This window comes from Rhipicephalus microplus, chromosome X (genome assembly GCF_043290135.1).
Source record: "Rhipicephalus microplus isolate Deutch F79 chromosome X, USDA_Rmic, whole genome shotgun sequence".
In the NCBI taxonomy this organism is placed as follows: Eukaryota; Metazoa; Arthropoda; class Arachnida; order Ixodida; family Ixodidae; genus Rhipicephalus; species Rhipicephalus microplus.
In genome coordinates, this window is record NC_134710.1 from 8321146 (window position 1) to 8346583 (window position 25438).

General features: G+C 45.4%; 1 protein-coding gene across 3 annotated transcripts in view; it reads left to right on the forward strand.

Annotated features, from left to right (window-relative positions):
• Positions 1-25438, forward strand: part of LOC119175641 (WW domain-containing adapter protein with coiled-coil) — a 239138-nt gene that overhangs the window by 156282 nt on the left and 57418 nt on the right. For all 3 annotated transcript variants that reach the window (XM_037426555.2, XM_037426557.2, XM_037426556.2), the window contains one exon: positions 24474-24521. In XM_037426555.2, the coding sequence (XP_037282452.1) occupies positions 24474-24521 (48 nt within the window). The remainder of the gene's footprint in view (positions 1-24473; positions 24522-25438) is intronic.

Consider the following 25438-nt stretch of genomic DNA (forward strand, 5'->3'; position numbering starts at 1 on the left):
TTTTGCCATCGCTGCCGTCATTCACTGTATATGTATAGGTGCCCATCTATTTGAAAACTGAAAGAAAAAAAAAAAAGCCACCCGCGCTCGGCGCTGAGCTTGTCACAATGCGACAACGCACGCTTATCTACCACGTATGCTTGCGCTTATCTTTCTGTAAGGAGAATCGCAGATAATCGCGTGCAAAGATTACTTCGCTCACTGTGCAGGCACAGTTTGTGAAGAGTGCGCTTTTCAAACATGGCGAAGTAACAGCTGGGGCACTTGTTAGTATGCACTCATATCTGAACCTATGATTACGTTTCGTGCCTCATTTTTGTTTAAACAGCGCATTAAGTGTCGAACGGTAAACGTTGTTAGTCCTCTCTTGTTCTGTGTATGTTGTTTTCGGGCTTCATTTTGTGCATGAGCAGGGCGCTTCATGTTTCGATCTGCTTGCTGTTCGGAGCATTGCATTACAAGCTGTTGCTATCGCATTTATTGATTGGCCCTTGGCGAAGCTGTGACTTTTATTTCCTTAATTTCGGACAACTGTGTCGCCACAACCAAGGGGATGTCAGATTAGAAGCTGACGGAAACTCTCCGAGACCACGGTGACAACGGATCTTCGGAGGTCAACCTTCTGTCTTGCGCCGCGCTGCGAGTTTGCGGGCTGGTAGCTTTCGTTATTATCCGATGAGTTCCGGCAACACGACCGCGCGTTGAATGCAATACAATGAACACAATAGCAAAAAAATGTTATAAGAAGTAAGGCTGGCAGCTAACTCTTTAACATCTGATATCGCGGAACTCCTTCGAAACCCTGGTGGGAGCAAATACGGTCGCTCCAGGGAGAAGTGCTCTCTTCACGCAGTCTCTTCGCGTTGAAAGCGCACTGATTTACTCGCCGAGATAGCAAGCGTGCCAGCGATCCCGACCGCCCTTCTTAAAATCCAAGTTCATTATTGCTACTCGAGTGACCCCCCCTTCCCGCGTTGCTTCATGGTTATTAAATACGGGTGGTTTACTTTCTGTTTCAGCATTGAACAGCAGTCCTAACACGCGGGAGATAGATAGGGATGGGCCAACTCATTTGATCTCTGCTTCAGCAGTGCTCGCGCACTTTTACTTTTACCCGCTCGTGAAAGTTAACATGCGCAGGCATGTTATCAATCTGGACTTGTTACGTAACATGGCGATGACGGCAAAAACCGGCTGATAGTGTCCATATAGTAGGCATCGCAATAATATCACAGTTTGTTACTCTCAAATGAGTGTTTTGGGTTAGCTCTGCTTTCAGTCTCCCTTTTGCTTAATTTGCGCATTTATTTTCCGAATTTTTGTACCACACCTCCATATAACGAAATCCTCTTAATAAAGAATTTTTCTGGGAATTTGTCAATTTCGTTACATCCAGGTTTAACTGTATCTAGCATCAGCACGGCCACTGGGAGGTGAACTATATAAAACAGAATGAAAAGGATAGCATGAATGAATGTACATAGTAGGACAGAAAGAAGGCATCATGCCCAAAACGGTGAGCAGCCCAAGCTGAAGGAAGGAAATACTTCATACGCCGTATTTACATTATTCGCTCTCAGGGAATAGCCTTCTGAAATCCTTGAAAAGCGTTGAATTTGAAAAATGCATTTGCAAGGCCCTTGAAAGTCGTCTAGTTTTTTCATGTCCTTAAATATCCTTGATTTTCATGAGCAGTACTCTCTCATATTCATGTTGCAACCTCCTAAACATGGTAGATTGACCCCACCACGGTGGTCAAGTGGCCAAGGTACATGGGTAGCCATCAGCCCAACACTTTTTTCTGCTGAAACAAGTTTTAAGCAATTGACCAGTATTTTTTGGACCTTCAGCTTTCTTTTACCAGTTGCACTGCTGCTTATTGAATGTTTTGTGACTAAGCTGAATTGCAAGACCTGTGCTGAGCCACTGCATAGTGGCGACCAGAATTCATTACAACAGTGCTAGTCATACTTGCCCGAAAACAGAAAGGTTGCCACCAAAACAGATGCGTCCTGATTTGGTATATCATCATGCTTTCATGCCATCTTAGACCAAAGCTATTTTTCTTCCTTTTTTGTGTTTTTTCTTCTTTCTTATTGCAAAAACAACTCTATAGACGCCCCAGGTGACATTTACCATCTCCATCACCTTCTACATCAAGATCCAATTGCAATTACATTGCCCACGCATCTTGCGTTATATGTGCAAGTAACAGCAAGCGATTGCTGTCTAGGAACGAGGCTCAAGGAGAGATAAAACAAGCTGGTCACCTCCTTTGTGTGAAAGGCGCAAATTGATATGAGCAGGAGGGGAGTGCGGAGGAGTTAGCATGACTCCGGCAGGAGTTGCGTATTTTGTACCTCTAGGATTGGTCACCTGCGGTCGCACATGCCCCAGTATCTTTCGTAGGGACGAGCAGCTGGGTGGATCATACCTTTCTACGTGCTCTGGTCACAATGTTTCCATCGAAGCTATAGACAGATCACTTCACTTGAGGCAATGGCCATGTTTCATGGAGTAGTTGTGAGCTCATGTGTGAGCTGCTATCACTGGCGCAGTCAAGGGGGTATAGAGTAAAGTTATGAGGGTTTAAACCCCTACCTAGATTTTTTTCTATTTTGCATCTGTGATAGAAATGCAACCTCAATGCTACATAAAGCATGATCGAATCCCCTTGCCCCAAAAGAAATTCCTGGCTGCTGTAGCCTGTATTCGTTCAAAGTTTTGTGGTGTGATTGCTGCGCCAATAGACCTCTGCCAGGGTACGTTACAGCATGACGTCACCGACACACGGGCAAGGCAGTGGTGGGCGAAACAGCCCCACTGGTGTGTCAGCATGGTACAGTCGCATGGTACTTAGGACACTTTTTTTTAAGCTTAAACTTGAGTTTACTTTGGCAAGATTAAATGTGCTATGTGCCAGAGAAAATCTAAGTGTGGGATAAACTATGTGACGAAATACTTGCCACGCTAGCTGACTGTTTATACTGGAGAAGTGAACACACGTGGCATGGCAGCCTGTGCGAGGAACAGCGGCATCGTCTTCGAAAATGTGAAGTATGCGTTGAAAGGCGTCGAGAAAATTGTTTCACCTTTATGAGTGGTGAAACTGCGCGAATATTGTGTGTGGTGTGTCTGTGCTGTTCTAATAACGATTCGTCTTGCTTGCGAAAACATGGGCACTCGTTGCGGGCTGGTGGCAGTAACTAACTGGTTGTCGACGAAACTTATATTAGAAATTTTTGTCAATGTAAAAATGCATTTGACGGGATTGTTTTTTTTTTTGCACTGCGGGCAGAAAAAAAAGAGCGTCATCTCCAGGCTAAAAGACTACGCATAAGCTATTAGCACGTTTTAGAATTGCCAAAGCTGTATATATGGTGCACTACGGCGAATACACAAACCCAATAAATGTATAACTTGTGTTGTGGGAAATCTCACACATCTTAATGAAAACAGCAAAGATTCTTGTTTCTCATATACTTGGTACCTTTACGGCTCAATTTTTATGTCGGGTTTCAAAACGGGGGCTGATACAGTGTACCTCACTATAATAGACTTGCGTAGGGAAGAGGATTTAGGTATGTTTTAAAAGGAGTGCGTAAAAATCCAGTACTGTTACAACAGACTTTTACGTACCGTATTTACTTGTGTAATCCTCGCACGTGCATAATTCTCGTAACACCCACATCACCCAACAAAAATAAGATTTCTTTTTTTCCTCGAGTAATTATCGCACCCCAAAAACTGCCGCAATAATGTTGAGTGTTCGTTCCAGCCACTGATGGTAGCGCGCACCATCTGGCGTCATCTCTTAAGCATCAAGCGTACTATTATTGCACGGAGATTCAATCCAATGAAAGCCAAGCCAAAGTGGCAACTGCATGTTGCGGTGTGTTTTTTTGTATGTTGTGTCGGTAATTTTGTCACGTTATGGGGCGATACTGAAGCTACACGGCTGCTTTCAAGTTGAAAGTGATTGATCATGCACTAAACAACGGCAACAGGGCCGCCGGTGGGTCCTTCGGGAGTCCACGAGTTCTGTGTTCGCTACTGGTGACGGCAGCTGAAAGCCACCAATATGCTAGGGCCTGCCGTGTGCCTAAAACTGGGACTGATGGTAAACTTTATTTCTTCAGAAGGAAACTGTGGATGATTCTGTTAAATAGCCATTAGCCCAATACTGACGTCCTACACTTACCTTTTGAGGGCTCTTGTTGAGCCACGAATGCTACTGCTACGCCCGCAATGCCCACAAGCTTTGCGTATGGTATTCTAATTCTTGACTTTTTGCTTGGACTTTTTGTGTCTCAAATAAATCTTCCCTTGTGTTGAACCTGTGCTTTCATTGTTGAGGCAAGTTATAATTGGTACTTCACAAAGTTTGCTGTTAGTTGCTGGTGTGAGAATCCCGATTTGCGGCCACTTCGTTTTCTTTCTGGCTCTGTACGTTTTTGTGGAAAGTTTTCCCCACATAATTTTCGTACCCCCCATTTTTGCATCAGTTTTCCCCCTCAAAAAGTGCGAGGATTATGCGAGTAAATATGGTAAGCACCGAATCGGTCTGTTATAGCCAGAGAGAATTACTAGTCAAAAACAAATTTAGGGGTGAGGGATTATTTTTTAAAATCACGCTAAGTTTATGCTGCCTCCCCCCCCCCCCCCTTTTTAAAATTTGATTTCACAATATTTTCACTGAAAACTATGCAGGAGTGCTGTAAAAAAACTTTTACGCTTACCGAAGTGTCAAAAACTATTGTGAAAGTAAAAAAAGGAGAAAGAAACGGTGTTTTTTATGATGCAACCGTAAAAGATCACGCTACTTGGTTCTGTGTTGACGGGTCGGTATGGAGTCAAGGCAGCTGCAAGTGGAACATGTCGTGAACATAGCAGACAACTGTCTCGGAGCCTCTGTAATAGCGTCTCGTTGGACTTGGCGCGCTAGACGCAAGAAATCGTGTCGTAAGGATGGCTCACGGCAATGAATTTCGATCACAATCAAGTCCAACTCGTATATTTAGCTGCTACACAAAAAAATTCGCTGGCCATTTTATTCCTAGAAGGGTGTCTTGAAAGGAAAGTTGGCACATATTTCGTTAAAAACTGCGCAAAGACAGGTTAAAGGCTAAAGGAAACAGCGCTTATGTTGTTTGTTTCTTAGCCCTCATCTGATTTGCATGCTGTTTTCAAGGCATTGATTTTATTCGAAGTTGTTCAGTTAACTGCAATTGGCACCTCTCAGTCATGGTCACATTTTCTTATATAATTGGCACATCACACTTGGTTATAATGCACCATTATGGGCTTTCACAGTGCATAATCTACATGTGCTGAGGGAGTCTGATTGTGTGGCTACAATAATTCTTAATTGCGAGCAGATACTTGACCTAGGTCGACAGTAATCGCAAATGTTCATGTAACACTGGTGTTACACAAGCGCACCATTATTTCTCGCAAACATTATGACACTGGCTTTCGCACTTTGTTCGCTTCACCAAAGAAATGAATTGTGCTCACCCAGTGATGCACATATGTGCGTAGGGCCCATGCTTCCAGATCGGTTGTTTAGACGTTTCTGTAGTTTAGCTGTACCTTCTGCATCGTTGTACTACATGAGCAAGTCTGTAGTTAACACAGCATTTCTTATACGCAAATGTAGGATGGGGCGGGGTCACTTCTGTTCCGCGTCTTCCAGCATGGCAATTGTCGACATGCGATCAACTGAAGCTAGTGTGAATAGGATTCGCTAATCATGCATTTTGTTTAAAAGGTATTACAGATCTACCTGAAGCTTGAATTTCATTTTAACAGAAGGATCACTGTATGTCAAAGTCATCCAGCGTTTTTCCGACTATCAGAAATATGACTTCAAAAATTCTACATGTTTCTCGAAGTTCAAAACTCGTCCTGCTCGTTAATTTCCGTTGCCAAAAATTTTCCTGCCTATTTATTAGTGTGTTGTTTGGTGCCAACTGGGCTAGAGGGCGTCAAACAACAATTTTTTTTTCAAAAGGCATCTTTTAATGCACTCATTAAAATGGTATTTGCGGCAATTAAATGAAGTGATCTAACTACAAAAATGATCATTTACTTTTATATATCTATTATATATGTGGACGGCAAACTTGGTGCTATCTGTAAGGCAACCGAATCGGAAACGGTGTTATCATTTGCATTCCATTGCCAACAGAGGTGCACTACAATGAATGTGACAACAGTGTGAAGACCAGTAGCATAGCAAAAAATATATTTAGTGAGGGGAGAGGTGATGTCGGTCATACTTTATATACGTGCATGTGTTTGTATATGTGCACATATGTATGCTCACGCACAACTGAAAAAATACCTGGACGGTGGGATTGGGGGTAGGGGGTGAGTTAAGCAGCTCCTTTTCCCTTCCTGGCTATGCCACTGGTGATGACTCCCTGATGAGCCAGCCATCATGCCGTTAAAACATATAAACAATAATATTGTTACATTGAGAGATGTTTATTTTACAGGACGAGGTGATAGATGGTCGCGGAAGGCTTAGCCCAGCAATAATCCAATTGCACTTCCTCCTCCTTTTCTACACTTCGTCCAAAGTACGGTATCAGTTGCCACAGTGCAGACGATGCCCACAGGGCGAGTCAGTCAGTATTGTGAGCACGATATGTCTTCAAACGGGCAACATGTACAAAGTCAGTTTTTCTGGAGTGACGACAGGTAGATGTGAGCTGTGATACGATGTACGTAACGTCGCTAAGGCACGACAAAATGATTAAGGGAGCCGTGTTGCAGGTCAGAAACTTTTTGTTAAGCCACGTTTGTAGTATGGAACCCACAGCCACATTCTTTGATGTAACAGACATGTAGATGTCACTTATGGTGGGGAGCCTTCCAAGGGTCTTGGGTTGCAATAGTCCGGAGACGCCTGATGCACATCACTTCCTTTGCACGACAGAGTGCTGCACCAAGAGGTGGCTTTTTCCGCTCCGAAAACGGAGAATGGTGTCAAGGAGTTGTGCATGGTGGACAGATGTAGAGCGGATAGAACGGGCTAAAACCGGTGCTCTCATGGAGGACAGTATTGTAGGCGTATGCCATAAAAGGTAAAATTGGATCCCAGTTTTTGTGCTTAGAGTCGATGTACTTAGCAAGCGGGTTAATGAACGTTCTGTTGAGGCGTTCAGTCAATTTGTTAGTCTGTGGGTGGTATGAAGCGACGTGTCAAAACTGGGAAGCAGACCTGCGAAGCAGCTCTTCCATGACGTTTGCTTCAAACTGTCTGCCGCAATTACTGATAATGGCACGAGAGGACCCATCTGTCAGAATGATGTAGCGTAGTAAGAAACGTGGTGAGCTGTTGCGGCGGTGACCGCGGTGGTTTCAGCGTAACGAGTGAGGGGATTACAATCCAGCGGTCCCCAGTGATTGGCCACAGAAAAGGGCCAAACAAGTTGATACCGAAGGCCTCAAAGGAGAAACACAGAGACGGTAAGGATGAGCAGGGGTGGAAGTGCTGCGCCAATTGCGCCATTCTGCGACAATCTGACCTGCGGTGCCAAGCTGCGTCTAAACGGAAATTTGCGCGTGCAACACTAAATTCAGTTCAGTTTTATCATTAACAAAGTAACACGTGCGGACTACACAAAGGACGCAACCGCGTCCCTGTCAGACTAGTAACAGCAAAGCTCTTACGCAAACTGTAAAGATGGCAGTGGTGTGGGAAAAAAACAACACGCTGTACCATTGCCGAGCAACCGCCGAGCACATCTCGGGCTCAGCAGTTGCTCAGCAACAGTGCAGCGAGTTTTTTGCCATAATAACTATAACAATAAAAATAAGTGTCACCGACAAAGAGATGACTGCAATAGCAACTATTTGTAATGGTGTATTGGTAAAGTCGCATGCTCTCCTTTCTTTCTATTTTTGTTACCGCACCATTATGCGTGCCTTGCGCAAACCGTGCCTGAATGGCTGGGCACCATCTAGACAATTTTAGAACCTTCCGATGAGATTATGCGCACAATGCGTACATTACAGTTTGTTCTGGAACTTGCGCACTTTGCTGCGTGGCAGATTAGCGACGGCTGACGTTCTATGTTGGCTGCTATCAGTCTACAGCGTGTGTTGCTTGTAGAGTGGCGTTTCGTTTTCCTGGCACAGGTTAGCCCAAATAAGTTCTCATGAAACCAGCGGCTGCTGCCTTTGTCGACATCATGACCCCCGTGACAATACAAAGGCTGACAGGTAACTATTTTGCATCTGACATCACGACACTCACAACTACAAGACGTTAGCGTAAGAGAATAAACACGTTCGCTCCAGGGAGAAATGCTTTTATCGCACAATCTAGTGTTATGACCGGCAGGGCAAGGACATGGCCTCCAGGGGCGCTCATTGGCATACCGTCCAAATGCGGTACGCATACTGCAGGAACGCAAGCAATGTCCGTGTGCGTACGCGCATCGGCATAGGTGGGACACGCAGTCCGCGTTTGACAAGCGCGTGCACGGACCGGGGGATATAAAAAGAGGGTCGCTTGTGCGCTGTGTGCTCTCCTTCATGGCCTTTGTTTCTGCCTGTCGTCTCTCATGCAAAGACGCGTCATGACTCGTCAGACGCGTCATGACCTGTAAATATGTAAATAAAGCATGTGTTTTTTTGTCATCAAGAAGTGTCGTAAAGATGATGATATGTGAGGTTTAACATCCCAAAACCATCCTATGATTATGAGAGACGGCGTAGTGGAGGGCTTCGGAAATTTCGACCACTTGAAGTTAAATGTAGCAAAATTGAAGTTAAATGTAGCAAAATATGGACAGAGCTGCCAGGTAGTAGTCGAAATTGTCGGTGTCACATTCCGTCGAGAAAAGGGAAAACCGTGACAGGCAATCACTCTTGAAACACATATCAAAGTCATGTTCTTGCAAAAGTAGAGCCCATCGTGCAAGGTAGCTGGAAGGATCACGTAGACCAGTGAGCCAACAAAGTGAGTGGTGGTCTATGACGATGGAGAATTGGTGGCCATAATAGTACGGTCGAAGCTTGTGCACCGCAAGAGCGACCGCCAGCACATTCTTGCTCTGTAATGGCATAATTGCGTTCAGCTTTGCTCAAAGAACAGCTTTTGTAGATAATGGAATGTTCGGCGGCTCCATGACGCTGAACTAAGACTGCACTGATGCTGATTCCACTGGTATCACTATGCACTTCACTTGGCGCTGATGCGTCGAAATGGTGAAGGACAGGCCCGGAATTTAGTCAAAACTTTTAACTCTGAAAATGATGATTCGCACTCGTTCGTTCAATAGAAAGGCAGATCTTTGCTGAGCAGAGGAGTAAGGGGCTCAGACACATCAGCGAAGTTCGGCACAAAGTGCCACAAATATAAGCACAGGCCCAAGAAGCTCCAAAGCTACTGAACATGGTTGAGGGAAGGTGCTCACCTCACCGCGTTTACCATATGTGGAGGATCAGGTCGGACGCTGTGCTTGTCTACGAGATGTCCTAGGACTATGTAGTCTCACGGTCACCGAAATTGCCTTTTTTTTTTTAATCCAGGGTAAGAGCTGCTTTCTCAAGACATGTTAGAACGGTATCAAGGCGACAGTTGTGTTCGTCAAATGTGCGTCCAATAATTACCACATCGTCAAGATAGCAAAGGCATATTTCCCGTTTCAAGCCGCGGAGTACTGTGTCTATAAAATTATTAAATGTAGTAGGAGCATTGCATAAACCAAATGCCATGACATTAAAGTCAAATAGATCGTCTGAAGTTGTAAACGCTGTTTTCTCTTTGTCCGCACATTGCATATTGATTTGCCAATATCCCGGGATGGCCTTAGGTCTACAGACAAAAAAATGTGAGGCTTAGTGTAGATACTCAATGACGTCGACAGTGCGAGGCAGTGGTATACATATTTTATTGTAACTGAGTCACCGGTAATCTGCACAAAATCTCCAGGAACCATCTTTCTTCTTTACAAGTATAACAGGCGCTGTCTAGAGGTTACACGACTCCTGAATAACTTTCTTTGCTAGAATTTCTTCCATCTGCTGGGCAATTATTTTGCGCTCGGACGTAGATACTCTGTATGGCCTCTGGCGGATGGAGTGAGCAGAACCAGTATTGACAACACGGCGAGTCCGTGAAGCTGGTATAGAAATTTTTTGGTCATTCAGCGCGAAATCGAAGACGGATGCATGCTTGGAGATAATTCGCACTGTTTCCCCTTCTCTGACACCTATTCACTATGAATAGGTCATCACAGAGGTACACCACATCAGATGTCGTCTCGCGGCTCATAATTGTCGGTATGCCGACGCGGCTATTCCAGCGCCCTTGAGTTGTCAAAGCTCGCAGCATTGACGGCTACAGGCGGGGTGTCGCACTGCATAAAAGCGCCATGGGCATGTGCTGCGAACATAGTAGTAGCGTCTCGCCGATCGAGTTTTTCATGCACTATGTGCCGTATAGTTGATGCCAGATAACTAGATGGAGGGCCCACATCAATGCTCCCAACATGAAGCCAACCAAACTTTCCCAAGATGTTAAGTGCTTTGAAGGTACCTCAATGTCGGATGATGTATTTTGTCAACTGTATGACATCCTGTCTCTGAGGTAGTGGTAAATGTCCTCATCGATTCCTTTGAAGAAGTGGCCGACCTTCTTCTCATCGGTCATGAGTGGGTATTTCCTCTACGGATATTCAGTATTTTCTCTACGTAAATAGTGCACGAAGACAAGTGCATTGACTCAGTGTCTGCTCGGCACGCTTCTTTTTCATAGACGAGTCGCCAAAGCACTTCTTTGCCTCATAACGAAAAGAGCCCATGTAGTCAAGTTCTCGTGATTCTCAAACTACATCAATTCAGTTTCATCATGAAGCAATGGTATGTAGTCCCACTGGCTGGCAGTGTTCCAGTTGTCCCCCCAGTAGTGCTTTAGCCATTCCTTGACATCTTCCCCAGCTTTCCCAGAGAAGGTGCGAGGCTCCCTGTAGTGTTGTCCTAGAGTGTTGGGCGAAGGCAGGGAGATGTTCTGTCGTGGTTCATGATGGTTGGCAGTGGAGGAAGGCCTGTGGCTTCGACGAAGCTCCATGGGTTGGTCTTCCATCGTCCTTCCTGGGGTCTCCAATGCGTTAACCAGCACATCCACGGGGAGAGATGTTTATTTTACAGGGCAAGGTAAGATGGTCGCGGAAAGCTTAGCTTAGCTAGAGTCCAATCGCACTTTCTCTTCCTCTTCTACACTTCGTCCAAAGTTTGATATCAATATATTACGCACGACATAAATGACACTTTTTAATATTAAGTTTTTTCACTTTTATAGTCACATGACAGGCTTTGGGTCTCAGGGAGCAGGGCGCTCTCCTGAAAGCCGGAAAAGGAATGAAGCATTTGTATTACGACAGCATTTATCAGTTACTGCATCAATGCTACTACAGTATAACCTCATTACAACAGACCTAAATCTAGGTGCTGTTACAACAGACTTGTATGGAAACACTGAATGGGTCTGTTATAAGCAGAGATAATTTCTAGTCGTATACAGATTTATTCTCAATAGGGTGTAAACAATTGATTTTTTCGGAGATCATTTTCTAGCCCTTTTTCTAAGTGATTTCAAAATATATTCACTTTAGAGTACGTAAAGTGCCGCAAAAAGTTTTTTGTGCCTGACGAGGTGGTGAAAATCATTGTAGAAATCGGAAAACAAAATGGCGTTTTTCACTGGACTCGTCCTATAAGTATTTTGTAAAGAGTGCTGCGTATTTAAAGACAGATGTTTGAAACTCACTTGGAGGCCGTCGATCGGCTGCTTATGCTGTGTTGTTCCAGTGCGTCTCGCTGGTCCGGTGCTCGTTCCGAGTACGTACTCTGCTTCTTGTGCGTCGCGAGGTTGCGGCTGTCTAAAATCTCCCTACTTAGTGCCGTTTTCGCACTCGTTCTCTGTTCACGGGTCGACAGTGATTTGGGATACAATTATGCCTTAGTTAAGGTAGCTGCAAGCAGAAGTTCAGTCATCAGATTAGGATCGCGCATTGCATTCGTCGCGAACATCGCGCACACACGCGTCTTAAACAGACTGTCAGGGTGTTGACTCGTTTATGTTAACTGCTTATCAGCGCTTCAGACTTCGGACCTTGTGACGAAGACCAATCTTGGGACAAATCTTTGTACTCGCAATTGCACATCTCTTACTTTAAAAGATGTCATGGGCACCGCGACCATGCACATGGCAGCCGTGCTTTCTGCTCGAAGTCGTGGCTAGGCCTAACTCCGCCCTGAACTTGGCGGGCAAGACCGTCACGATAATGGATATGTGAACACGAAGAAGCCATTATCTGTTTTTGGCAAGTAACGAATCACGTCGGCCGCTAGCTCCTTGGAACCGCAAATAGGCATCTTGCGGATTGGTAGCGACCAAGCTCGCCACGCACCGACCGCTCGGAACAGTGGTGGCAGCGGCCAGCAATTTCACGCGTCAGCGTTGCAACACGCAGAACGAAGCACGCTGAGCGCCCACTTTTCGTCCCCGTAGCTTGGCGTGATAGATCATTGAAGGGAGCGGAGAAAACTTTTTTTTTTTTTTTTTTGAAGTGGCGTGAAACTGTTGTTGCTCTTCCGCGTAGCCTTCGCAAACCTAATCTTTTTCCTACCCTCTCGGGCATCCGACGAAGAGCTCACCTGCGCCGGTGTGCCCAAACAAGCCCAACCCTCAAGCACGCGAGTGGCGTTGTTTTGTTGAGCAGCGTTATTTTGTGGTCTACTGCCTCTTTTTGTGGGGTGGTTGGGAAACGCTGGCTTAGACGCAGTAGAATAGATGAGCAAAATGAGTGCGCGAACGCATAGGAGCATTTATAGGGAGTTTTAGCTTGTGCGTTAGCGTGTTGCCGAATACCGGTTTGCGTTTACAGTCATACCGGAACGGATATGTTTCAATGTTTTAGCTCCTCATGCGTAAACGTTTACGTACGTACATAAACGTGTATACCTTTATGTTTTTGCAAACCATAAATGATGATGCTAACTGCATATAAACTAAATTTAACTTGCATATGATTGAACCATCATTGTGGCAAAATTACGAGACGTTCTTTTATCGCGTACAGTATCCTCGTATATACAAGGCTACTGCAATGATGGTGTCGACATCTTGTGACACTTCGTGCAACCATAGTCATGAATACGGTGGCTTACGCGTAATGTTTTTGAGGTGAAAATGGTTAAAAAGGTAACTCATTTTTAATAACGCCGCTGCACAGTTTTTTGTATCAAATATACAATGCACGATGTTTTTGCAATTACAAATTTTGTGATTATCTGGTTCACTATTGCCCCGCTATATGGCGCCACATATCCAACTTGTTGGAAGTTTGCACGTTTATGGCGTCTATGTGCTAGGCCATTCTAGCTTTGGTAATCCGACTGAAACAATGTAATGGCTATTGGCGCTCGGACTGGCGGGTGTGTTCTTTTAACGGGTACCTGGTTACATCCACGCCGGAGGTGGTGGCGAGCCTCTGTAACTCAGCGTCTGGGGGCGAGGTACCTTACAGAATGAAGTTCACACGAGTGGACAGTGGTCCACTGCGCCAAGGTGTGTTTCCAAGGAAGGCTAACACCATAGTTCGCTTTGCAAAGAGAACAATGCCGGAATGGCTGGGAGAGTGGTAAGCTCCTGTAATCTGACGACTCAGAAGTGCTGGCATTAGGAACGCATTCCTTGAGACAGGACCTGACAGACTAGGCAGCTTTGGCAGGAGGTGCTTGCGTCCCTCTGTAATCCAGCGTATGTGGATGCCGCTGATAAGGAGTCGGTCCTTGCACACCTAGCAGAGAAGTGTCCGGTCTATTCCGTGATCCAGGTGCCTGGACGGTACGGGTGGTGGCGTGCCCATGTAATCCAGCTTAGTTGGAGCCGCGACCTCGGATCATGCCCTCCCCACCTCCTAGAGGTCCGCTACGGGCAACGTGTGAGTGGAGTTGGATGCTCACACGGCTAAGAGGGAGGGAACAGCGGGTAGCCCACCTCGCCCCACGGTTCTCGTGAAGTGGTTCCCGCGTGAAGCGGCACTGCCACGCTGAGGTGGCACTCAGGGTCGCCTGTCTTTGTTGGCGTTAGTGCGCGAAGCACAGCGCTGGGCTTGCAACCCACCGAGGCTTGGCTATTTTGAAAATGGAACTTCCTAAAGAAAACCGCCGCCTCTCGGCGGCGGTACCAAGCCACTGCAATGCGAGCCCCCGCAATGCGGATACCACAAGTTTCTAAAAACGAAGGTGGATTTGCGAGTTAGGGCGGGAAACGTAAAGCCTATATGGCGGGAAACGTGAACTTTTAAACCTGATCTGGCGGAAAATGTGAAGGTGTACATTCCGTCAAGACCCGCGCATGCGTAGATTCTATCCGGTATCCGGTAACACGGTTACGTAAAGAAGTATACGTACAAGCTAAAAGCCCCTACTTTTGCTTTGACGGCTGTTATCTGCTCGATGTGGGAACACGAAAGCATGTGAAATGCTGGCACAGTAGCCGCGCATATCATTGCAAAAAAACTGGGAAAAAAAATGGAAACAAGGCGCACACATTCCTTCTTGCTTCTCATTATTTAACTCAAGTTTTATTAATCTCTACAAGCAACAAATGACATAAACTACGCATGTCGTGGTAAATAATTTTCGCCGTGCCGTGTGCCTAGGGCAATTCACACGTGCACATCTTGCCCTCATTCTCTGGGTGCGTGCCTGTGAAAGAAAAGGGGAGCAGCGTTTATCTTGAAATTTGACCAATTGCGGCGGCGCGTAGCATTGCAAATTTTGACAGACTTGATCTTGACGCCCTTTCTACGCATTACGCTTGTCAGCTCAAAATCGTCAAACCTGGTGAATGGCCCTTCAACAGACTGGAGATCGGTGGCTTTCATTCTTAATTTGGTACATCGATATCCGCGGTGCTATTCCCATCCCAAAAGTATGCCAAGCAATGTTTGCTCTCGGGAGCTTTACCCCCGTATTCAGAAATGCTCTTTCACTTGAACTTGACTTGCCACCGCCTTCAATGCAGCCTGTTTGAAACGCGTGTGTGCATCCTTGGCAATGTCCAAAGCAGCGCGTTCGAAATGCATTTGTGCTGCGTTGAAGGCGGTAGCAGGCATAGGTGTGCGCAGGATCCACGTTCGGAGGGGAGGGGCGATGGTTCATCACAGCGCCCCCTCTCTAATCAAATGATGTATGGGGCAGGATTGGTGCCCCCCCCCCCCCTTTAATCGACTAGGAAAGCGTCCCGCCCCCTAGTAAATGTATGGAAAGAATTTTTAGCCCCCTTCTTAAGTGAGTAGGAGGGGCGGCCGCCCCCTCTGCCCCCGTTGTGCGCACGCCTATGGTGGCAAGTCTAGTTCAAGTCAAGGAGTGTTTCTGAATTCAGGGGTTAGAATTTAGGATGTCTAAAATAGTTCGCGATACGGATCTCCCGACCACATTGCTGGCCTCACATTTTAGTCAATTATATTCAAATGTCCGTTGTACCAGAATCCGTAGTATGCGAAGCCCAATAAATAAGACCAATCAGGTAGGTCGGCATAATGCCGCCAATTAGTATGTAGTATCCAAATGTCTGTTCTAGCAGCTCAGTTCTAACGATGTTGTACTGTAACGTACTATAAAGCTTATCTACTGAATATGAATAAATATTTTATAAAGTGTGTATAACACACCTTCTGTATTCGCGGAACTCCCCAAAAAGGTAGAATTTGTTACTTTAATATTTTTGAAGTTGGCTCATCTGCAAGTCACCACACTGACCCCTTTCCTTGTAGTGCACTTCTGTGTTAACAATGGCACATAGATGATAATCCCATACCCATTTCTATTCCTCTGTAGTGAGCACCAACTTTGCTTTCTGTATCCCTGGTCACTGGCCTTCTGCTGAAGATTGCTTTTGCGAGTGTGTCTTGCCGCTTGAGTTATGTAGGCGAAAAACTGGTGGTGGACACACACGTGTGTGTGTGTGTGTGTGTGTGTATGTGTGTGTGTGTGTGTGTGTGTGTGTGTGTGTGTGTGTGTGTGTGTGTGTGTGTGTGTGTGTGTTAAGTTCAAAAAGTAATACCCTCTAGAAACTTCAGCTATTTTTAGCTTATGCTCGACGCTTTCAAATTAGCTATTGTGCATATTTTAGTCCGACTACCAAGGCAAGTTTTTTGATGCTGAATACAGAGCTCCCCCCCCCCCCCCCCCCCAATTAGTGAAATTTGCAATTTTTTTTTTTCAGACTATTTGCTATAACTTCAGCGTCTAAATAATTTTAATTTATAGCTTGTCAAACAGGCCTTTGTGTCCTTTTGAGCAAGCCCTGTTCCCGGAACAATGTACCGAATCTGGCAACTTTATTCAGTATTGCTCTTACCAAGAAAGCTCAAAGAATAGATAAACATAAGTAAGTCATCATTTTTACAGTTGGATCACTTCATAACATTACTGCAAATACCATTTTATCGAGTGTATTCGAAAAACATCTTTTGAAAAAAATTGATTGATATGTGGGGTTTAACGTCCCAAAACCACTATATGATTAAGAAAGATGCCGTAGTGGAGGGCTCCAGAAATTTCGACCACCTGGGCTTCTTTTATGTGCACCCAAATCTGAGCACACGGGCATACAACATTTCCGCCTCCACCGGAAATGCAGTTGCCGCAGCCGGGATTCGATCCCGCGACCTGCGGATCAGCAGCCGAGTAACTTAGCCACTAGATCGTCGCAGCGGGTCTGGAAAAAAACATAAATATTTGATGCCCTCTAGCTCGGTCGGCGCCAAACTACAGACTCTCAAAAATAGGCAAGAAAATTTTTGGTAATGTAAATAAACGGTGAGAACGAGTTTCGAACTTCGAGAAACATGTGGACATTTTTTCCATCTTATTCATGATGGTCAGAAAAACGCTGCATTTGGCATGCAATATCCCAGAAGGACAGGTAAGCACAAAAAAGAGACGGGGGGGGGGGGGAATAAAAAAAAAACATCTCAGATCATTTCAATATTCTAGCATTCTGATTGGCTTAAATATTGCCTTATAAAATTCAGTGCAATGCATCTTTGTGAATATTCTGAGCCCTTGCTTTTAACTGCAATGAAACAGTTATAAGGGTTACTGACACAAAAACTTTGATGTGTCACGTTTTTTTGAAGCGACTGGTCAAACGTGAGGCTCAAAAGTTTTGAGCCTTACGTTTTTTTCGCTGCAGTGTGTTCCTGGGAGCTTCTTAGTCGCAAGACGACATCGTTTGCTGCAGCAGGTGGCATGAAATCAATTTCAGGCTCCTCATTACCGACCAGTTTTGGTTTCAGATTGAGAGGCGCAGCTCTCGACCATATGAGGACACAGGACTATGACGCACCTCCGCACGATAAGCATCAAAAAAGTCCTTTCAAACAAGAAATGGGACAGCAGTGGTGCCAAACACAAAGCTTTTCATGCAGACACTGTGGCCACGGAGTCGTGGGCAGCCGCAAAGAAGTACCGTAAAAGCGCGCGTATAGCTGGGACCCGCATATAGTCCGGGGTGTAATTTGGGGATAGCGAACACTAGAAAAACAGTTTTCACCCGACCAGAATATAGCCCGAAAAAAAAAACAAAAAAAAACAGGAAAATGCATTTATTGACGCACTTCATTCATCGTCATCGTTTGAAGCACACTCTTTCGAAGTTCCCTTGTCGAGAATGTTCTCCCACAGCACATCATTCTCAGGGTCATCAAGCACATTCAAGATGGAGCACTTTTTGAACGAGCGCCTTGACTATGCATGAGCACAACATCGCTGGCGAGGCCCGTTTCAACCGTCCGGCAGGGGTCACTTCTGGTTCTCCGGACCTCATCCACTCCGCGTACAGGTGCTTGACATGATCCTTAAATGAAGGCACACATCTAGCGGCTGCAGCTGTGATGTCATCCCAACGAGCTCAGTGCGGGAGCCGTGCAGCCATTACAGAGTCGGTCAGGTGACACCAAAACCCGTCGAGCACAAGCATTGAAGGAAGCCCCAGCAGTGCTCCTTTATCCAGTCAAGCATTCGTCCATCCACCCCTTGTCCTGGCAGCAGACGACATTGTTTGGGGGCAGCATCTTTCGTTTTAAAACCACATAGGGTGATAGCTTGTGACCGTCTGCAGTGCAGGAGAACATTACAGTCACCCGCATTTTTTTCGTTCCCAGTCGATCGCACGATAAATTGCCTGGAGCCTCTCTGATGCACCGTCAGCGCCGAGGGTATATCCAGGTAGACCGGCATTTGATGCCCGTTGCCGATCTGGCCCAGCTGAAAGGCGACAAAGTAGTTGACAAAGCGTTTGACTGCTTACAGCACAATATCCTTTTTAAAAAGTTATGGTGTAAATTACTATGGTGTAAGTGGTGTCACACTTGATGCAGGATTATTTACGCCATTGGATGCAGTCCGTATGGGCGAATGATGTGACAGCTAAGTGACTAACTGTCATTTGTGAAGTCCCTCAAGACTCCATGTTAGAACCACTTTTGCTATTAATATATGTATTATTGACATTAATAAACTACCAGGCTCTACCAGGCTCTCATGGCATGATTATGTTTACGTATGATACGAACATATTTTTTGCTGTAAAATCTCTTGTACAAGCGGTGGCTACAGTAAACAGGTGCTTGTGAAACTTGCATTCATGGCTACAATGCAACATGGTCTCCTTAAATTTATCTAAAACTGGGCATGTTTTTATAGGCTAATTAATACTGGTGATTCCTATAAGGCCAATATTCAATTTGGATGGCTAAAAATACATGAAGTTGATCGGATTAAATTTTTTGGTGTCTGGTTTCATCAGAACCATTCCTGGAACACTTATGTGTCAATATGAGCATCTGAAATAATTAAATGTTTTGGCTGTCTCTACAAAGTAGCTTGTCTCTTAGCGTGAGGTTGAGACTGCAAATGTATTATGCGCTCGCTTGTGTATTCTAAGTTCACCTCTTGTATTCTCGTATGGGGAACAACTACACCTACTATCAAAAACTACTAGTACTTAAAAAGGGAGCTTTTCGGTGCATTTATGGGTACCATGGCATTACCAAAAATTTTTACATGTTGTTATTGTTTTGTAGTTAAGACTTGTTAAAGTGAACGTAGTCTATCTTTTTCGACTGTCGCAGTATATTAAGAGCACTCACCTACAGACTCAAAACTGCACTTTGTCTAATATTGCATAGCACTTTCGAAAACAAATACACTGGATTCCGTGCGCAAACTATGGGAAACAGACAAAATATTATCCGGTAACTGTGGCTCTCAATATAATGTTGACGAATGTTGATTTTTATATTGGATTGAAATTATTAAAAAAGCAAACAAAGAAATATTTATTCATATCTGATTTGTGCTTAGGACAAGTTGCTATGTTGTATCAGTTTGTGTTTTTTAATACTTTTATTTTGTCTAAGCTGCATGCTTAACAGCATTGTTTTACACTGGTAAATGCAGCTAACACTGCAATTATGTGTTTTCGTTTATTGATGTCAGGCTGTACAAGGGAGCCGAGGCCTTTGTCAGGCACTCCAGCCTTTAGTCTCGGCTTCTCCCTTTGTGTGAAAGGAAAATGAACTTCATGTAATTACATCGGCAAAACGGGCAGCAAAAGATCAGGAAAGGATCACAAAAGGAAAGGTTGCTATTGTCTACTATACACAACGTGTTTTGACGGCAGGACCAGAAATTTTTTTCGGGGCAGGGGGGTCGTCATGAAACGGTTGTCACGGGGATAGGGTTGCCATGAAAATCTCCCGGAAATCGGAATTGCTGTGCGAGATCCGGCCACATTGACAAAAAAGCAGCTCAATCCGCTCCAGGCTTTTCGAACCTACCCCATTTTATTATATAAGAGGCGTATTAGAGGCGGCGCTTGAAAACCGGGGTTCCGGGCTTCCTTGGGATGCACGGCAATGTCAAGCGCAGGATCCGACCTTGGAGCAGCTCCGTATGCAATCCGCCGTCAGCTTCCAGCGGTGTATTCCTGTACAAGAGAAGCCCCAGCCAAACATCTTGTTTAGCTTCCATGCTCTTTTTTAAGATCCTCTTCACTATTTGTACCCCTTTTTCCGCTAGCCTGTTGGACTGCGGAAATCCTGGACTGGAGGTAACATGTCGGAACTCGTACGCTCGGGAAAATGAAGCAAATTCTTTACTTGCAAATTGTGGGCCATTGTCTGTATAGACCTCAATGGGGATACCATATCGGGCAAAGATAGCCCTGATTGATTCGATGACCGCTCTCACCGTCGTTTCTATGAGCATATCTACTTCGGGGAAGTTTGAATAGGCGTCGTAGTCGCAGAGGTATGGTTTTCCATCGTAGTGAAAGAGGTCTATACCAACCCTATACCAGGCTTGGTCTGGCATAGGACGCATTTGAAGTGGCTCTCGTGGCTGGCGGTACGCATACTTTTTGCAAACTGCACAGGTCTGAACAAATTTGTCAATATTAGAATTCATTCCGGACCAAAATACTGAATGCGGTGCTCTTAATTTACTCTTATTCAAGCTAATGTGTCCTTGGTGGATCTTTTCCAAGATTTCCTTCCGCATGTTTGCTGGTATTGTAATCTTGCAGCCTTTAAGAAGGACGCCTTTGACTTCAGATAGCTCGCCAGCAAATGACTTGAGCTGTCCTTCGATAGGCAGGCCGGCAACAATGCTGTTACGAACAGAGCTTAGATACAGGTCTCTGCTGGTTTTCATTATAAGCCTGTTCCACGTGTAGTCACTGACAAGTGACGAGACTAAACTTACAGCGTGCACGTCTGCGTCGTCACTCATGATGTCAGCCCCGTCGTTTTTGATTGAACCCCTTGATAACATGTTGGCAAGCACCAGCTGCTTCCCTGGAACGAAGCATAGGTCGATGTCGTAACACAATAACCGTAGGAGAAACCGCTGCAGCCTGGTTGGGATATCGCCTATTGCTTTTTTATAAATGGCAATCATGGCGCGATGATCAGTTTCGACTATTACTTTGCGTCCGTGCACGAAGTGGTCAAATCCTTCACAGCCGCACAGAATGGCCGTTGTCTCTTTTTCTGTTTGAGAATACCGCTGCGCCATATCCGATAATACCTTTGACGCATATGCCACGGGTTTCTAATGGCTGCCATGACGTTGCAGAAGCGCGGCGTTCATTTCATTTTGCGACGGGTCACAGGACACATTAGTTTCTTTTTTGGGATCAAATATTGCTAGCAGTGGGTGCTTGCTCAAAGTATCGCATAGTTGTTTCCATTCGTGCACGTGGTTTTCTGACCATCCAAAAACTGCGTCGTTCTTGATCAAGCTTCTGAGCAGCGTTGTTTTCTCAGTGAGGGACGGCACGAACTTGGCAAAATAGTTTTTCAACACCCAGCATTCGTTGGACTGTGACCTTATCGGCTGGTGGCAGCATTTCTATCATACCCTTTATTAGGGTAGGGCTGGGCCTGATGCCTTCAGCACCAATAGCATCGCCCAAAAATTCGATCTGTTCAACGCCGACCGTGCACTTTGCTCGATTGAACGTCAAGCCCGCCCGTTCTGCAGCATCTAATGCAAGTCGCAGGCGCTCGTCGTGCTCTGTCCTTGATATACCCCAGATTAATATGTTGTCAACATACACTTTTACACCAGGGACTGCTTCAAAAATTTCATTGAGCGTCTGCGGAAAGACCTCTGCTCTGGCGCCGACGAAATGCCAAATGGCAACCTCAAAAACCAATAACGTCCAAACAGTGTTGACAATGTACAAATCCTCGAAGTTTCGTCATCTAACGGGATTTGATGAAACCCAGAGTTCACATCTAATCATGAAAAGACTACGGCGTCTGCGAGTTTTGCTTCAATATCTTCGCGTCGAGGCATTTCGTAGTGCTCCCGTTTTAGGTTTTCGTTAATCTTTCGAGGGTCAATGCAAACACGCAGCTTGCCGTCCTTCTTTCATACAAGAACAAGTGGGCTCACCCAATATGTAGGTTCCTTGGCTTTTACGGCTATTCCGGCTCGCTGCATGCACTGTAGTTCTTCCTTGAGTGGTGTTCTGTAGGGCCAGGGGCACCCGGCGAGTTGTTTGGACGACTGGTTTTGCTCCCTCGCGGAGCACCATTCAGTAGCGTCGCTGGATGCAGCCTGCGCCAGAAAGCAAGTGTGGAAAGTCTTTAACCACTTTCTGTGAGCTATTTTCAGATACCCTGTGAACTCATCAGGACAGGAATCCTGCTTGTTCACATGCTTGCAGGCCAAGTATCGCTTGATGTCCGTGCGTACGATGAAGAAGTCCATTATGGTATTGCGACTGTCAATTTCTACTTCTGCCCTGATAACACCCAAGTGTTTAATCATACCCCCACCATACGAACGCAAGACAGCACTGCTCGGTTGATGTGGCTTCGGGTGCATTTTTTTTTATAAGGTCCGAAGGGCAGCAAGGTAGCTTCAGATCCCTAGCTTCAGGGTTAGCTTCAGTTAACTTTGAGTTGCCCTGACGCATTGTTTACACGTGCTTTTACAGTCCAGTCCTGTTTCCTGTTGATTTTGTTTACCGAAATCTCGAGGACGTCAAAGTCGTCTTCGAGTTCGTCGATATTAGCGCTCGCCCTACAGCAACCTGTGAAGTGGTTCTTTTTTTTGCACTTTCTGCATGCCTTTCCAAACACAGGGCAATTACGCAGCTCGTGTGTTCGTCCGCATTTCAGACACTTGTAGTCTTTGCGCCTGTCAGTACGTGCCACGTGGCTTTGTTTGCACACCGGGTCATCCTGCTTCGTGTCTAGACCCCAAGCTTCTTGGTGTGCTGCGGATATTTCTGCCGCCTTGCAAGTTTTCTCGGCGTTTTCCAAGGTAAGCTTGTTGTCTGCTAGCAGCTTCTCTCTTACTTTAGTATCCCTAGTTCCGAAGACGATCGGCCGGCCTGGCATTTTACAAAAATAAAAGTAACTGTAATGGCATTTTTCATTACAGTTACTGTGTAAAAAAGTAACAGGGCTACAGTTACAAGTTCCTATAATTAAAAAGTAACTGGTTACAGTTACAAGTTACTGCCCAAGACTGGAGAATGTAGTGCACTTCTAGCTCAGCCGGAGCAACGTAAACTCTAGTTGCGAATTAGAAGTCCTCCAACTGCAGCAGCTATGTGGGCCAGGAGCTACCGAAGTCAAACGGTGATAGTGGACGCGCCTGAGCCCTGTCTGGTAGAAACAGAGTGGCCGACGAATTCAGCGTTTCGGCAGAGCCCTCGGCACCACTAGTCGTCATGGGGGAGCACTGGTAGCGGCAGCGGGGCCTTGTCATGAGGATGCAAGCGCGGGATCAGCGGAGATGAATTCTGCCCACTTCTGACTCCATGTTGAGCGCATCCGGGGAGTAATGACACGACATCAGAGTCTACAGGCAGACAAGTGACGTCATGTTTTATTGGCAGCCCTTATTATGAAAACTAGTAAATGCTGCATCTGGCAGTACTGTTGTAAACTGCATTGATAGTAGAGCCATCCAGTGGTACTGCCATACACTACAGGGTCTCGCGCGAGTTTCACTTATTCATGGATTGGAAGGTTTTTTTATCTTGTCTTCATGTGATTTTTGATCAAGTACAACGGTTCAATTGCCTTACTCTGCTGGCTGGATGGTTATTGTTGGGTCTTTTCAGAGTTGTTGTTTTTTTTTTTTTTGTTAGGTTCTCCTGTGGTCATGCTGCTAGTTTTGAGTTTTACGTTGTCTCTTGCACATCTATCTAGGTGCTGTATGCCATCTTCAATAGCTGTGATGATTTGGGGCAGAGATGGAGTTGTATTGAAATTATGTCCTTTAGACAGAACGCTTACCTCTTGCTCTGATATTGTCTGGATGAAAGATTAACGTTGCTTTTGCAGATTTTGCTGTCGTTCTGTTGCTCTCTACTGTTCTTCAGTGCCGTGAGTTTGTTCTTTAAGGATGTTTGTTTGATTTGGTCTGTGGTCACAGCGGCATTTTTTGCGAATGCATCCAGGGACTCGAATATGTCAGGCATCTGGTACTTCAGTTGCCTACGGAGGAAGTGTAAGTCTAGTTTCTGCTTTCTTATGTAGCATTCGTGCACTGGGGCTTTCACCAGGTGGCACACGGCTTGTGCCACAACGTTGTTTCTTTCTGGTGTGTGGACCAGGTGTAGGCTGTGGGGTATCACATTCAGGTGCTGGCACGTTGGGCCAGTTTTTAGTTTTTAATTTTATCATTTGGAGTAAAAATGGCTAGAGAGCTTATTTTATTCGTATTAACGTGATGTCTGTACTAAAAATTGCTTAAAGATGCCTGTTCCGGGAACCTCTGCATAAACACTGTAAACCCCAAGTGTATTTGGCTCCTTGTGAGTGTTGGTCCGGGGGTAAAGAGGGGGGAGGACACATATTGTTTGAAAGTCTATAAAGGTAGTTTAAGACTTTCTTCTTCTTTTTTTTTTCCAGCATTTAGAACCCTACAGCAAGCTATCCAGTTGACGAAACAAGCACAAAGTGAGTACACTTTGAAACTTACAGGTTCGCTTCCACCATTTAGTGCTTTTAAAGAGACACTGAATCAGATTTCTAAAGTTTTGTCGGCGTTTAGGCTATAATATCATTAAACCATTGGCACCACAAATTCAGCGACACGCTGAACTTGTGGTCATACCCTCCTGCATACTCATATCATATATGGTCATACCCTCCTTCATATCATACCCTCCTGCTCACCTCAGCGGTGCCTCCTCATCTCGTGAGACATGGTGGCACCACTGGTCATTACAGAGCTCTGATGAGCGCACTCGATGATTTGAGCTTCACCCAGTCTAGACCTACGAGATTGCGAGCCAACAGGTTGAGCGCAATCTCGGTCTACACAGCCATTGTTGCCTACGCGAAGTCGTGACAAAGAACCAACAGTTCGGAAGCATGGGAAGCCGTCGCAGTAGCAGTTCTCAGAGATGGAGCACCTGGACTGCCGTGTTCGAGAAATTTCTGGAACACTGTAGCTGAACGCAGGCTTGGACCATTGTTGACGTTCGTGTCAGTGGCCATCTCCCCGGAGGTGATAAACTTTTCCCCTCCACCGAGCTTTATCTCCTCGCCCTGCAGTGTCTTCAAGGTGTAGGCCGGGTGCGTCATTGTGTGGTGCGCTCGTGCTAACCAATAGACATTTTCACCCACATTCTTCTTCTCATGAATGGCCCAATTTCTGCACCCATCCTGGTGGGTGGATTACTAATACTGATTTGTCACCTGATTCACAGCAACATTAGTTATCGCCTTCTTCGAACTGCCGTGTGTATTAGTCAACGAGCTATAAAAGCCGAAGACATTTGTATATAATGGTGAAATTTCTGTACAGTGTTTTCTCATCCATCGTGTAAATAATCCTTCGTTCTGTCTCCAAGAACGCGTCTTCTCACTGG